Raw genomic sequence first — 14,847 nt, 5'->3', positions numbered from 1 at the left:
GGTTGTAGCACTTCTTTTGAAACCAGCATCGAGGACCAAAGTCCTAGATTTGATTAATAGAACCTTGAGCAATTCATGTCCCCAGGATAGTAGGCTTTAGAATGGCATTTAAAAGTCTTTGCTTATTAAGAAAAAAGTTAAGCAGATATAGAACAAGTGAAATCCAGGCTGGACATAGATGCTGAAACTGCTCCATCAAAAACTTTGCAGAAGAAGCCCAAAGATCTTCTATTCAGAAGGGTGAAAGTTGCTCTCCTGTTTCACTGTAAGAGACTCAAATGCACAAAATCACAATTTTTGCATATGGAAAAGAAATAAAACCCCCAATTCAAATCACACAGAAAATATTTGGCATTTTTCTACTCATGTCAGCAGGCTTTGACTCAGTTCCCACATGACCTTTCTTCCGCTGGATATCCATGGAGGGTGGAAAAATAAATAAATAAATAAAACATTGAATATGTTTTTAGTTAATATCCGTAAGGTTACAAGACCCTGAAGAAAGACACCTTTCTTTGAAATGGTGTCCCAGTCATATCATCAGTGTGACCTCCCCTGAAATGTACGGCTCCCCAGCCACCAGCTAACACCATTGTAAGAACACGTGCCCGCCAAGTGCCACTGACCTGCCACTTTGTGGCACAGCTCGGAGGGAGCAGAAAGACAAATAGATTAATGATATCACTTCTGGAGCCAAGCCGTCCACCATGGAGTGTAAGCTAATCAACTTCAATACCAGGCAGTGCCCGTGCACAATCAAACTGTTTCATTTTTTATGAATTATTCAGTGAGCCCTCTCGGGTTAAGTTGCTTGCTTGCCTGGCTGCTGTTTCTCTTCTGCAGCAGTACCCCCTCGCTGTCCAAATTCCACACTTGGTGTTGTTTCCACAGAATCGGTGAGTGATGGGAAGGCTGCACTATCCTTGTAGCCAAGCAATGTTCTGCCAATTGATTTCTTTAAATGCAAAGTTTTTAATCAACTGCAGATTTTGTTTTCCACCATCTCTCCTGCTCTCAAACTCCCTTCTGCTAATTCAGATGTTGCTCTTCTCCCGTTTTCCTAATGACACAGCAGTTTGGACAGGAACTATTTATCGATGTTGCTGCATTAGCAGGCGGAGCAGATAAAGCTTCTTGTGACTGTTGTTCAGGAGAACAACCACGTTCTTCCTCCTTTTCCAGGTTCAGATAAAAACAGCTGAAAAACTTGGTGCAAGACTGATAGCCCATTAATGGGAAATGTAAAAAGCAGCCATTCCTTTTAAAAAATGTTTCCTTTTTTACTTTCTCACATTCTTGTCTGCAAAGCTTCCCCTGTGCAACTCCTTAAATTTAGAACTCCAGCATGCCATTTCCTCTGTGAAAGCATCAGTGGTGTGGTGCATCAATAAAGATGGACTTTCTTTTAATTACACACTATATTAATCCATAACCCAATAGCATTTGTAACACGAACCCACTCTTGTTCAGAACTTAGCAATCTGGATGCTTGTCAGAGCTAATGCTTGTTCAAAGCTCAGCTATAAAGCTGGTCCCACTACAATTCTCTGGAGGCAAAGATGACACCTCTCTGCAGCACGGAGCAAAAGCACTTACTATCCAATCTACTTGAAACACAGAAATTGCTGTGCTTTCCTTATTTCCAGTAATTTCTACTGAACAGCTGAGACATGAACAACCCAGTCCTGGTAATATGGGCATTTAAGTGCCACTTGTGAAGACTTTCTTGAGGCATTGCAGTTGCAGGCCATTATATTTTTGCTGACCTGCAAGGATGGATTTATGTTTATCTCAGGAACTGTGCATGACTCAGTGAAATTCACCCTCTAGGCAGAAAAATTTGCAATGTCAATTGTTCTGCAAAAAGGACAAAGCTCTAAACAACTTTTGGGGAAACCTGAGTCCTTTCTCATGAAAAGACTCAGAGAAATTGCAAGAAACCTTCCAGGTAAAATGTCTGAACCTCCTGGTGTTCCCCTGTAACTCTACTAGCCTCAGATAAGAAGTTTACAGTCAGAAAGAAAATCACTTGACATGGTTGTCAAGCAGTCAGGATGGTAAGAGGGCTTGGTGGAGGACCTCCAGCAGTGCTAAGAATCAACTGCTCAGTTGAAGATGTGGAGCAAAGAACAGAACTGATAGAGTCAAGCATTACCATCTTCTTTGCTTTCATTTCCAGCTGACTTGTGAAAGTCATTCTCCTCATTCTCCTCATTCCCTCCTCATGGTGGGACAGCTTTCATTCCTTCAATCCAGGGACAATTAGGTGCAGATCAGGCACTGCTGCCCTCCAAGCTCTACCAGTCTCCTAGGATTTCACTGGAATACCCAAATAAATCTTGGTCATCCCATCATAGTCAATGGTGGAAGAGCACCTCCATCAAGAGGAAACATACTGTGTCTCCTGACAACCATCCTTCCCTGAGACTTCTGCTTAAAATGTCTGCAAGGCAAACACACACCAAATCCAAGTGCCTCTGAAGGTGGCTTCCGTCTTCTTCTAAGTAAAGAGCATTTTTGGATTATGCACTTCCATGCTACCTGAAATTTAATATCACCTTGCATTGTATGTAAGCTAAAATAGCACACACCATTGGTCAATGGGATTCAGTGGACGTGCAGCAGCTTGATTTTGTGTCCTAATCCTGGAATGCAAAATGCATGAGATGTTTTCCAAAACAATGTCTATCCCTTTCTCTTCTGGCCTGTGCAGAACTGTCATTAAGAACTAAGGACAGAAGCAACTCAGAGGGAAAACCGTGCAGGCTGGATGCATTTTTTCACCTTAAACAATTCTTTGGGAAAGAAGAACATCAGCTTCACCCAAATACATTTATGATTTGGCTAATTTCATAAGGCTGAATCAAAGTTAATTTTCTTTGGCCTAACTTGATTTGAAAACTTATTTTGCCTGAGGAAGGACCAAATATAACCTGAGCAGGGATTTTAAAATTTGACCTAGAATCTTGAACTAATAGCTGACCTTTGAACTGCTCCTAGATTACCCAGGGTTTACGGTCATCCTATGTTTCATTGGAAGGGTCATTTCCTGTAGGACTTATATTGAGTCATCTGACTTGTGACCTCTTGGATTAGATTTATGACCTTGCAAGGTCAGTCTTTAACTCATTCTGGACTGTTAAATTGCAAAGAGGACATTGTATGTCATTAGAGAAGCAGTTTTCTCCAATTTGGTAATAAGCTTTTGGGAGTGACCTATAAATCCAGTGTCACAAAGCACTACTAATTTCCAAACAATATTAGGATTTTGTAGTTATCCCTACCTTTCCTAATTTAGAAATAAGTAGATGCATACATTGAAGATAGCAAAACTTTTTTTTTTTGCTGTATTTGCAAACTTGGCAAACAGAATATATTCACCTATCTCCATGTCAATGTGTTTAAAAAAAATGGAAAGAAAGACTTGATTTTCAGCTCTACTAAGTATTGGAAACTCCAGCTCCTGTCAATAGGAGTAGCAGAAATTCAGCACCTCTTAAAATTAGGTCAATAACACATAACACATAACTAGAGAGATATATGCTTTCTTCATCTGTTTTTATGTGTAAACAGTGTCTGCAATTTGTTGTGCAGGAATCATCTCTTTTCTTAATGAATCTATAATGTACAGTACAGTTTAGCTTAGCTTTCTGATTACAGTAAAATAAACATATTGCACAGATTCAGCCCTCAGATATGCAGCTGTACAAGAGTGAGAGTAAGAAAACACAAGATTCCTGCAGTTAAATGTATAACTTAATGGACTGATGCAACTGCATTCTCAACAGGTATCAAAGTTAGAGTTTCAAGTGCTTATGGGTAAAGGCTGAGTTTTCTAAAGACCTCAGTTTCCAAGTCAGACACCTAAAAAAATGACTAGATTTACTGAGAAAGTGCCTCCAAACTATGTGTGAGAAGAAGCTCTCCTTAGGAGAAGTCCTCTTGGACGTCGATCCCCAGAAGAGGACACCAACCATTTTCACAGTCACCAGTCTTACAGCTTTAGAATTGTTTGAGGAGTTCTGCTTAGCTTTATTTCTTTTGCCTGTCTTTCAGATCCCATGAGGCTACAAGCTTTGCGCTGTAATGGCCGTTCTTGCAACCCTCCAGTGGGAAACCTTGCAAGAGGGAGGACACCAGTCACCCTCACCACATGTGGGCAGAACAGCACAGAACTGTACTGCTTCTACCCAGACCAAAATCTCCTCCACCTGGCCTCCCGTGGCTGTGGGCAGCCTCACTGCACCAAATGCAATGCCAACCAGCCTGATAACTCCCACCTCCCTGCTGACATGACAGATGATTTCTTCGCAAATCCAGTCTCCTGGTGGCAGTCTGCCCAAGGGGTGCACAGGGAAGAAATCAGGCTGGACTTCGAAACGGAGTTCTACCTGACCCACGTCATCGCTGTGTTCAAGTCCCCCCGCCCGGCCGCGATGGTGCTGGAAAGATCCCAGGACTATGGGCAGACTTGGAGGCCCTACAAGTATTTCTCTGTCAACTGTACAGCGACTTTCGGGCTCCAGGATGATCTCAATGAGGAGGGCTCCATGTGTACTTCCAGATATTCAGATGCAGTGCCCTGCACCAGAGGAGAGGTAAGCGATAACTAAGGTTTGGACAAAGTTTAATGTCAAACAGCTAAAGACGAGCTGAAAGTTGGAGAGTACAAGCTCAAAAAGACACTGCCCATAAATTAAGAAAGGTAGCCCCTTCGCGAAGGTTTTATGTTAAGAAAATAAAGGGGAAGAAATAAAGAAATGATATATCAATGAAATTGAATGGAAATGTTTTAGCAAGTTTCTTTTATGAGAGTTGCAGAGGATAGGATTAACATTTTTGCCTATTTTTACATTGCAGATGCCCATAACTGAAGTAAAACACCACCAAAACAGATATAGAAAAAATACACATTTGTAGAGCCTTATTTATCCAAAATGTTTTCCTCCTTTAGGATGACATGAACAGCACTTTCAAATTGTCTTTCACCATATAAAAGGTCCTGGATGTTTTAAATACAACCTTCCCTGAACATTTAATGCAACTACTCCTGCTGGCGGTGTCCATTCTGGTTGTATCAAGACAAAGGCTCCAAAAATGAAACCATTTAGAAACAGGAATTGTGACCGAGCAGGCAGATTCCACTGTTCAGCAGGGGGAAAGGGTCCTCCTTTGGTATGAATATTCTGATTAAACATGCAGAATGTTTTCTTTTAAAATAAATGCACAATTGTTCTGATAAATTCCTCTGAGAACATAAGTGACTGCTTAGTAATCAGATAATTAGCTTAGCTATATTTGCATTCATTAATCTGAAAACAATTTAGATGGGAAAGAAGGTAAATATCAGTGGTGTCTTTTTTATAGAGGAGACAGAAAAGCACACAGGGAGACTATGAGACATTCCTGTAGTCCCGCCAGAGGCTGGAATCCTTTCACTTCCTTCTCTCTTCCTTAGAGAAGTCACAGTCCTCTTGGTTTCCCTGTCTGGAAGTGATCACACAGGTTTGGCAGTAATACTTGCTGTAAATTAAGCTCAGGTGTGAGGTAAATGATCCCAATAGCCTTCAGAAAAACACAGTGGTTTCAGCAGTGCACTTCAAAATGCACTTGAGAAGAAAGAAATCAGTGTCCTATACCTGAGACAGAAAAAGAGCAGTAAGGAGAGACTGAGTTAATCTTTGTGCAACAAGGCTGGGAAATATCTCTGTGTATTGGAAATCTGGAGCAAATCATCTAACTACTGTCTTCTTCCTGGAGTAGTAATTCTGCTAGTTAGTTATTAGGATACAATGAAGTCATATACATCCAAATGTCTTCTGTAGAGAGATTAGAATTTGCCACGTCAATACATAATCTAGGCAACTATTATGATTTTCCACCGTTTTGTGCCATCCAACGAAAAATCTGGAAGTACTTTGCAAGATCTATATAATGATCTTCAGCACGCATACAGCGGTCCTGTTGCCATTTCACAGATGCGGAAAGCTTCCACAGAAAGGTGGAAGTGGTTTGTGGTGGAACAGGACAGTTCTGGTAAAATAAGGAATAGAATTCAGGGTTTGAGGCGAATGGCTTGGCCTTAGACACAAAACAACTCTTCCTTTTCTATACAGTATCTCTTGTTACCCTGCATTATGTAGGGTTTTGTGCTTGCTTAACCTTGGGGAATATCATTAAGACCACGTGTTGCTGCTGAAACAAATCCGAGGGGTGGATGGCAGAAAATCAAATAATAAAACATACATCCAACAAAAGCCTTTGTCATTACAAGTGTCAAATGATTCTTTCAACTTGGGCAGCCACCAGACCAAAATGAATATGTGTATCTTTAATCAATTCATGCTATGGTAGTAGATGTTAGAAAATAACAGTAACAGTAAGAACAGTCATATATTTACAGGTCATACCCTTGCAGATCCCAAATACTTTCATGAACTGTTACATGAATTGAATACATGCAGAGGTCACTTCCTCTATGGGATGGAGAGCTGAAAGCAGCACATGGGAATCTGTACAGCTACTTAACAGAGAACAAGCTAAACAGTTTCACAGCAAATAAACTCAAAAGGATTCTGGAGTTCTGAACAGACTTTACAGAGAACTCTTAACCAATCCATCAAATACTGCTATGGCGAGGGTGCAAAAGCATTAGACTTTTCAGGTCAACAATATGACACAGCAGATTCTTTTGTGAATGAAAATGAAAGGCGGCAGAGCGTAGTTATTTAAAGTGATACCTGATCAGATTTGCCTGAGTGACATTGCTACTCTTACTACAAGTCTCATGGGAGCTTTGCCCACACATCTCAGAAATGCAGTTGTACAATTTATTTTAAAGATGTCACAAATGTCACAAGGGTATCCCCAAAAGCACTGACTCCCAACTGAGGTGGATGGAAGCTGAATCCCCATCAGTGCTTTGTGCAGTGTTCTCTCCTTTTGCACCTTCTCCCTGACCTATCCAGTTACTGATGGTGGCTAAGCCTTGGAGAGCTGAGGAGCTCACATCACAAGCTGACATTTCTGAAATGATCAAAACTGTTTCCAACTTAATTTCTAATTAATGCACCGAGATGAATGTCAGTTTTCTCTACTGAGGGACAGTCAGGTTTTTCTTGGGTGCTGTTCTAATCACTTTCAGAAGAGACACAATATTCCTTTTTAACAGGGCACAAAAGGAATTGAAAAAAGGAGATTGCTTACTAAGAACACTTAGGTTTAAAACCCATGGGAGACACATCATGGGACAAGATTTCTGGTCAGCTGGCTTCCAGACCTGAGAATGTAGGTGGTTAAAGAGAAGGTGGCAGAGTTGCAGTAACCTATATGCATCCATAAACCTACACGCATGTCCCTGAGTCGGCACACTCTGGTGATCCTTCAAGACCAATGAAAGAGTCTGGAAGCATAAAAGGAAACTCGGCAGAAGAAAAACTTTGAGGTGGTTAGAATGGAAGCAAAATCCCTTTAGGGGGTGATATTACAATGTCACAAAAGAACCCAATGTATTACTAAGTTAAGCTGTATCCCCCTCTTCTGTAAATTATCCTTTATCTTTCACCTCTTGTCAGGGTCACACATCTCCACCTCACCTCAGATGGGGCAGAGCTGAGACAGATGGTGTCATACATTCAGGAACAAGTCAAGTAGAAATGCAAGGAGATGACTTTTTAGTGTCCCTTTTGCAGTTTTCTTTTACTCCAGCATTTATTATATCCCTTGCTCCTGCACTTCTGGAGATAAAATCTCAGATCCTGGATCTCCCCATCTTAATTCTTCTGGCAAAGAACTTAGGCTATTGACAGTTTCTGATTTTGGAGTAAGAGCAATTTATTCACTGCCAGTTGCCTACAAATCATTTGCTTCACTTGTTTCATCTCTTCGAACACGAACTTCCACTGGCTGAATTCCCAGGACATCATTCTTGTCATTTGTCTCACCTTTTAGCCACAATGAAACCTACACTGACTATTAGCTCATTAGTTATGGTGGGCGTCCAAACTTCCAGCTACACTTCCAGAACTCCAGTTTTCAGCAAACTGTTCCTTCCTCAGTCCTTGTAACCACTAGAGAGTGATAAGGATCCTCTAATTCTCGAGCTTGTTTAGCAATGTCTATTAGTTGTTATGTTTGCACCTGTACTCGCTAATTCTACATATTTTATAGATCAATTTTACACTGCTAAGTTAATCACCCAAAGTCATGTAATGTTGAAATCTAAAAGTGAATAGTGAGCCCGACACTCATTCATTCAAACTTTGCCAGTTCAACTTAGTGGTCTTGCAATTTACTAGGAGAAGCACTAGACATGCAATTTCCTTAATCATTTGTTTATAATGCCATATACAATATGTTTTGAATTGCAGCAAGGGAAGAAATAAACTACAAAGCATGTTCCAATCCCTGCAAGCATTTTGTTTTCTTTCACTGGTGTTGATCTGCAAGCCACCTGAGCATGATACATTGGTTTCTTGCCACTCTTTCCTAGAAGTCCTTGTTACCGAATATGCCAAAAACCTGTGTCTCCATAGGCCTTTGCCAGTTCCAATACAATTTTTCCTCTTTGTCTCCAAATTGTAGCTGAGTCAGGGCCAACCCAGACTGACAGCTGGCTCCAAACATCATGTCAAGGGTTTGAATCACGCCTCGATAAGTCAAGTTAATTAGGGGTACAGCAGTCAAAGTGGTTTTAAAAACCAAGCCGTTTTTTCTGTCTAGCAACACACTTGCCTATCATAACCCAATAAGCTTGTTAGCGGGTCTTTCCTTCCAAAATGGTGGTGCGTTAGTTGAGTTACCACAGTTCAGTCTCTAGTTTCTTGGGTTACAAATTAAGTAGAAGCCTAAAATAAACCTTCAGGTCAGCCAATGGAAATCTAACTCTAACCCAGACAAAAGGAGAAATTACCACTATTTTGCATCAGTTGTTAGTGTGACTTACAGTTCATACACCAGCTGGGGAAAACAGGGACCAAAATGTTTCAACCTGCATCCTGACAGCATGTGCAGTTAAGGAGTGCAGTCAACTATCTGACAAATTAAGAGCAGGTTTTTAATAAACTGGAATATTGGGAAATGAAAACAAATGTTCTCTTCCATCTACAGCGATGTTTGCATGAAAGGAAGGCATTAGCATGCAAAGCTGGGTAAAACACTAACCTGCTTATAACCACAAGACCCTAAAGAAGACCCTACCACTATTGGGTCTGGCTAGAGGAAGGTAGTTTTAAATCAAAAGCTGGTTCATTTATGTGAATGTCTGCGTGACAGATGACACCAACGAAGTGTGATATAATAAACCCATTACTGGAATTCACTGGGGGCTGGAAGAATTGTGTGTGGCTGAATTAGGTACTGGTTTCTATGGCAACAAGTTAAATGTGCCTTGTGCAGAAGACCTGTTCCTTCTCCATTTTGTAGCCTGTGGTGACCTCTTTAGGGACAGAAGTCCCCATCAGTGTCTTTTGTCAAAGATCAGTGGACTTGCTTTATAGCTAAGAGACTTTTAACCACTCTTCTAAATGCACTCTGTGAGTGTCAGATCAAGACATGGTGTGATGGGATGCAATTCCCTCTGCTTCAAAAGCCACCGGGCAGTTCAGACAAAAGCCACAGACAACCCTACCGAAGGTCTTTGCCTCTGCACTGACACTGTAGATCTCTACTGCCTTTCTCCACCTACAGGGACTCCTTAAGCAATGATTACTGTGAAGGGGAACCACTTGTGCACCAAACCAGGCCAGGGATGGGGCTCTGTGTGGAATGTGTGTGATCCTGCTCCAAAAACCCACAGTTTTTGCTGTCTTTTCTCAGGTTTTTCTTTTACTGTATTCATACCAAACCTTTTGATAAACAAAGGAGGATCCCCCTCCCCTCCCACACATACCTCATTAAGTGGCAGCATCAATAATTCAAGAGGTCACCACTGAGACTTCAGTGACTTCTTAAAGGTCTGATCTCATACAGCAGTGGGGTCACTAAAAAGAAACATGCTCAGCATGTCACGAGGTTGAATTCCTAGTAGCTAAGGTGCAAGGGCAGGGTCTTGCACTGGAGTGAATTGTCCAACAGTCATCAGGGCTGTCCTCTAAAAGTTGTATGATGTTATTCTGACTTACAGATGGAAAAGATTCCAGGAGGGATTAGTCACTCCTGAAGGTAAGTGCCTGGTTGTTATGACTAGGGCCGTCTGTTCAGCATTTCATTTAACTTGAACTGTAGAGGAGATAAAATGCAGAGGAAAGTTGAGAGGAAGCAGTTAACACCAGCAGTGTAAACAAACAGATAGCACTGCCAGGCCCTGCTTCCCTGGAGGAAGAATTAAGGGGCTCAAGTATTTGTGTCTGAAGGGAATTTGAACTGACATGAGACCAGTCCAGGATTCCTATCCGTGGCAAGTGAATTCAGGAGTGCACCAAGTGTCCTGCTCTGACCTGGCATGCAATGAGCCATTTCAGAGATATTTGGCACCTTACAAACCAGCCAGGAAGACAAAACAGTATTTTGAGCATTACTTCTGAATTTCCTGACATAATAGGCAGCAGATATCAAATCAATTTTTCTTCCTGCCCTGTTTTATGAAAGCTTAGTGAAAGCTTTCAGAGTGTCAAAAAGACTCAACTTTTAAAGTCTCAACTGTGAAAAAAAAGTTCTTGTCTAAAATGTTACAGATCTTAGAGATTCATTGTTGTAAGTTTTGAACTCCAGGCTAAAAACCACTTACTGTTTGCTCTTGATGATGAGTGTTGTCCACACCTCACTCTCCTGATGAGACTATACTCTTTACTAGATCTTTTCATGTGTAAGGTTTCAGCCAAGACCTAAAGATATAAGTGGCTCCACTTATGAGAAATGGATGCTCTCCCATGAGGATGCAGTAGACACTGCCGATTGCTAATGATAACTGGGTGTTTTAACTTTCCCTGACAATTCGGAAGAGTGAAATGAGACTCTTGTTCTCAGTCCAGGTCCCAGTAGGACTGTCTGCGTCACAGAATTCCTCATGCCACCCTCTGCCATTTCAGAGCAAATATCAAAACTCATAATGAAAAAGGACACTGCTCTGTGTGGGAGCAAGGAAGTGTTCTCAGATCCTCATGTAAGGTGATGCTGTGTAGAACTGAAGGAATTTTGTCCATTCCCCATATGCAGACTGCAGACTGAAGGGTTTTGTGCCCAACAGTCTAGATTTTGCACTCCAGCTACATTATTTGGCTTGACAAAAGATACTTCTCCTTCCTACAAACCTTATTTTTCTACACAGATGTAGAAATTTATATCTGCAGATAACCTGAAGCTACAGGAAACATTTGGTTCGAGGAAGAGAAAAAAGTCTGCATGGTTCTTCAGATTTGTCTGTCTCTGATCATAATTGTGCAGTCTTTCCCCATCATCATATTGGCAGCAATGCTTAAATATTAATAGTAATACCACACTGACTGGATTACTGGAATAACCTCAAAGCAGATGCAAATTGAAGGGACATTGACCTGTTCTGTTTTGGAAAACACAGAATGGATTCAAGACACCACTGTATTGAAAGTAGTTGGTTTATACACAGATCAGATAAATTTAAAAAATCAAATGCACAAATAGATTATTTCTTTAACAAAGTCTTACATTCTATACTGGCTACTAAGTTTTGTTCTCCAGAAGAACAGAAGCGCAGAGGATCTTGACTAGGAAACCCTATTCCATGAATCATCGGAACAAGCCTTCTGATAGTTAACAGGGTACCTAGACTTTCTTTGTGCTCTAGGCTATTTCAAAACAGGAAAAAAGGCTGCTTTTATAGTAAAGTCTACTGTTCCAAAAGATGGAAGAATTTTAGTCAAGAGGCTCCATCAAATAGATCAGAGGATATTTGCCACTGGGTAGGAAAAATTCTGAGACACAATTGTTTACTATTCCTTTATGAGCAAAATCAACTCACATGAAAATCTCTGAATGAAGAGGATTTAGGGCTGATGAGAGTTTTTATTGCAGCTTCCTTCTGATGGGCCTAGTATAAGCACACAGACATTTCTGACCTCATTAACCTGATCGTGTGCAACATGATCAGCATAGCTTAAGGATGATTTGTAATACCAAATTCTTGTTCTGCACAAGGATCTTCTTTTGTAGGAGGCCGTGCATTGGCTCTGCCCTCCATTTGTGACTCATATTCCTTGACCTTAGGCTATAAGCTTGCAAGGGGGAACCTTTGCTGTGTCCACATCTTTTCTGACTAATACTGGCTGGAAGATCAGGTTAAGAAAACAGAATTATCTGCATCAAGAATGGAGAGGCAAAACATGTGGCAAAAAATCAAAAATCTGAGACACTGTCTCTGGAATGAAGATGATCTCCTGACTGGGGATAAAACATCACCCTCTGTGAAGCTGTGCCAACTTGCATACAGCAAAACCAGCCCTTTAACAGTGGCTATCGTTTTTAGCTTTGCACACTTACAGCATTCTCCAAACTTCCTTGCTCTTAGAAAGGTCAGGAGAGGACAGGGTAGTGACCATCTTTTTGAGGCGTAGCTGATTGACTTTTGAAAATGAGAATGACAAATATGCGCTTGATAGCAGATATGCTGATAAGCATGAATGCCCTACTCAGCATTCAGCTCCAGTGGCAGCTCCTGATTATAAGGGAAACTCAGGATCTAGGGTGTATTTCCACAAAGGGTCGAGACTATAAAGGTGCTGAATACCCTTAACCTGCACACAGTTCTATGGAAACTGAAAGATTCCTAGGGTGTCCTTACGTTACTCAGCCCTCAGCAGACTTAATCACCAGCAGATTTTCTTCTGTAGCTGTGCATATGTTACTTTTATGAAGACTACACACTGATGCTTAGAGAAGTGACTGGGGGATAGCCTGTTACAACAGGAAAAGAACAGATCTTCCATGGAGCTTGACACCAGAGAGAGACTTAGTTAGATGAGAAATATTCTTGTGGCAATAATATCACTGGGAAGCTCTTTTCAGAGCTTGCATCTTAATTATTAGAACATACTTCTTTTTCATCACACTTTCTTAATCTCTTCTACATGAATATAATGGCAAACAGCAAATTTGCAAGATATCTCTGGGAAATGAACAATGCACATGTTTTTCTTAAGCTAAGCAAAAGGCATAAGCCAAATGCCTATGTGTACAGACGGAATCTCCTTCATAGGCTTCAGAAAGCAAAACACGACCTTGTGAAATAAACTAAGAACAGATAATACAGTGAAAATGAAGTGTCTCTTCCCACAGTGTACGACTCTAAGAGTTCATTAAGACTTAGATCCATTTCTAATCTAATCTTTCAAACATTTATGTCAAAATGTTGAGATTGCTAAACTCGTCTTTGACCTGTTATTATTTTTAAAATTTTGCGTGTATTAAACATCCATCCCTAGAGATTCTAAGAGAATTTACAGATATAAATTTATTAATCTTCTTCCCCTCCTGTGAAGTACTTGAGTACTTGTATCCTATTTTTAAAAAATGTAAGCAGGACATACAGTAGATGTATGTACTAAAGTAGTACTAAATACTGATTAAAACTATGCTACCTCCACACAAAGTGCAGCTCACCTAAACCTACTTACATTGGCACAACATATCTGCTTTGACTCTGCTGACACAATCTTTGTTTAATTAAGTCCTCAATATCTTTGACTGGTACAAAGCTAGGGAAGATTAATTCTTTAATGGTTGTTGAATCCAAGAACATCTAAATGGCACTCCCAAAAGATTTCACTAGTGTTATGTCACCCAAATCAGATCTTTAACGTTTAACAAATCTTGCTTTGGGAGAGGTGAGGACAAACAAATCCAGCCTTACCACTGAGCTTATTCCAGACAGAAATGTGTCATGAATTAATCATACAAGCAAACCCTTGTATCTCAACTGGAATGGAACACTCTTTTTGCTTAAAAGGATATTGCAATCCCTATGGGACAACTAAGCTATTAACATGTCTTTTCACAAATAAAGTTCAGAGTTCTAAGGGAATATGGAAATGTCAAAACAGCTCTCCTGAAGACATGCAAAGCCTGAAATGAAAATATTTGGAAAACAATAAATCCACAGGAAACCCAATCTTTTTTCCAAGCTGTAAAGCAAAGAAACAAAAAACAACCCAGCTTCATGAAAGCAAATGTCACTATGCTGAGAGAAGAGCATCCAACATCTGTTCTTTTGCCTAAAGAACTCAGTGCTGTCTGGATACCAGTTAAGACATGGCGAGGATGGATGATTGACTGGAGATCCCAAGACATGGACATCTCTCTAAACTTATCATAATATATGCAAAATAAGTTTCTACTAGCACAATATACAAGGTTTCCTTCATATTTATCATAACACAACGCAAGGGTATTGCCAGCAAGTAGAAGTATAATGCCGGAGATGCAGAGTAAAAAGAAACACTTTGGCCATTATCTAGTCATTTCTTTCAGAGGAGCCCAGTAAAAACTCTGGTTCTTCACCTCATTCACCCTTCCTTTCTGTCTCCTGTGAGGAAATGCATACCTGTTTACAACTGGGAGCTCTGGTGCCCAGATACATTAAGCCTCTTGCTCAGGCTTGTATAAGGAGGTCACTGGAAGGACCAGTGCAGATCTTGCAGAAGCTAAAGACATACTGGTTACCTTTTTTCAGATGTCTTGTCCTGGAGCAAAAAACCTCTAACATTTATGTTCTTGAGCCAGTGATCTCTTAGGTATCCTCTGTTGAGCTATCCTGAAAGGAGAGACCATTTTTTACTAAGCATATATATTAGAGAAGCCACAGACAAGAAAGTCAAGTGTGAGAACAGAGCTTATAAAAACTGGTAACCGAACAGATTGCTTTACCCCTTGGCTCCT

At 40.6% G+C, this 14,847-nt stretch overlaps 1 protein-coding gene across 1 annotated transcript in view; it reads left to right on the top strand.

Moving 5' to 3' along the window:
* Positions 1 to 14,847, top strand: part of LOC118248033 (netrin-4-like) — a 51,483-nt gene that overhangs the window by 2,799 nt on the left and 33,837 nt on the right. Inside the window, exon 2 of the mRNA XM_035546589.1 lies at positions 4,057 to 4,598. Coding sequence (XP_035402482.1) covers positions 4,057 to 4,598 — 542 coding nt within the window. The remainder of the gene's footprint in view (positions 1 to 4,056; positions 4,599 to 14,847) is intronic.

The sequence above is a fragment of the Cygnus atratus genome, chromosome 10, assembly GCF_013377495.2.
Source record: "Cygnus atratus isolate AKBS03 ecotype Queensland, Australia chromosome 10, CAtr_DNAZoo_HiC_assembly, whole genome shotgun sequence".
Taxonomy (NCBI): domain Eukaryota; kingdom Metazoa; phylum Chordata; class Aves; order Anseriformes; family Anatidae; genus Cygnus; species Cygnus atratus.
The sequence above is the reverse complement of the archived record's forward strand: the minus strand, read 5'-3'. Positions and strand labels throughout refer to the sequence as shown.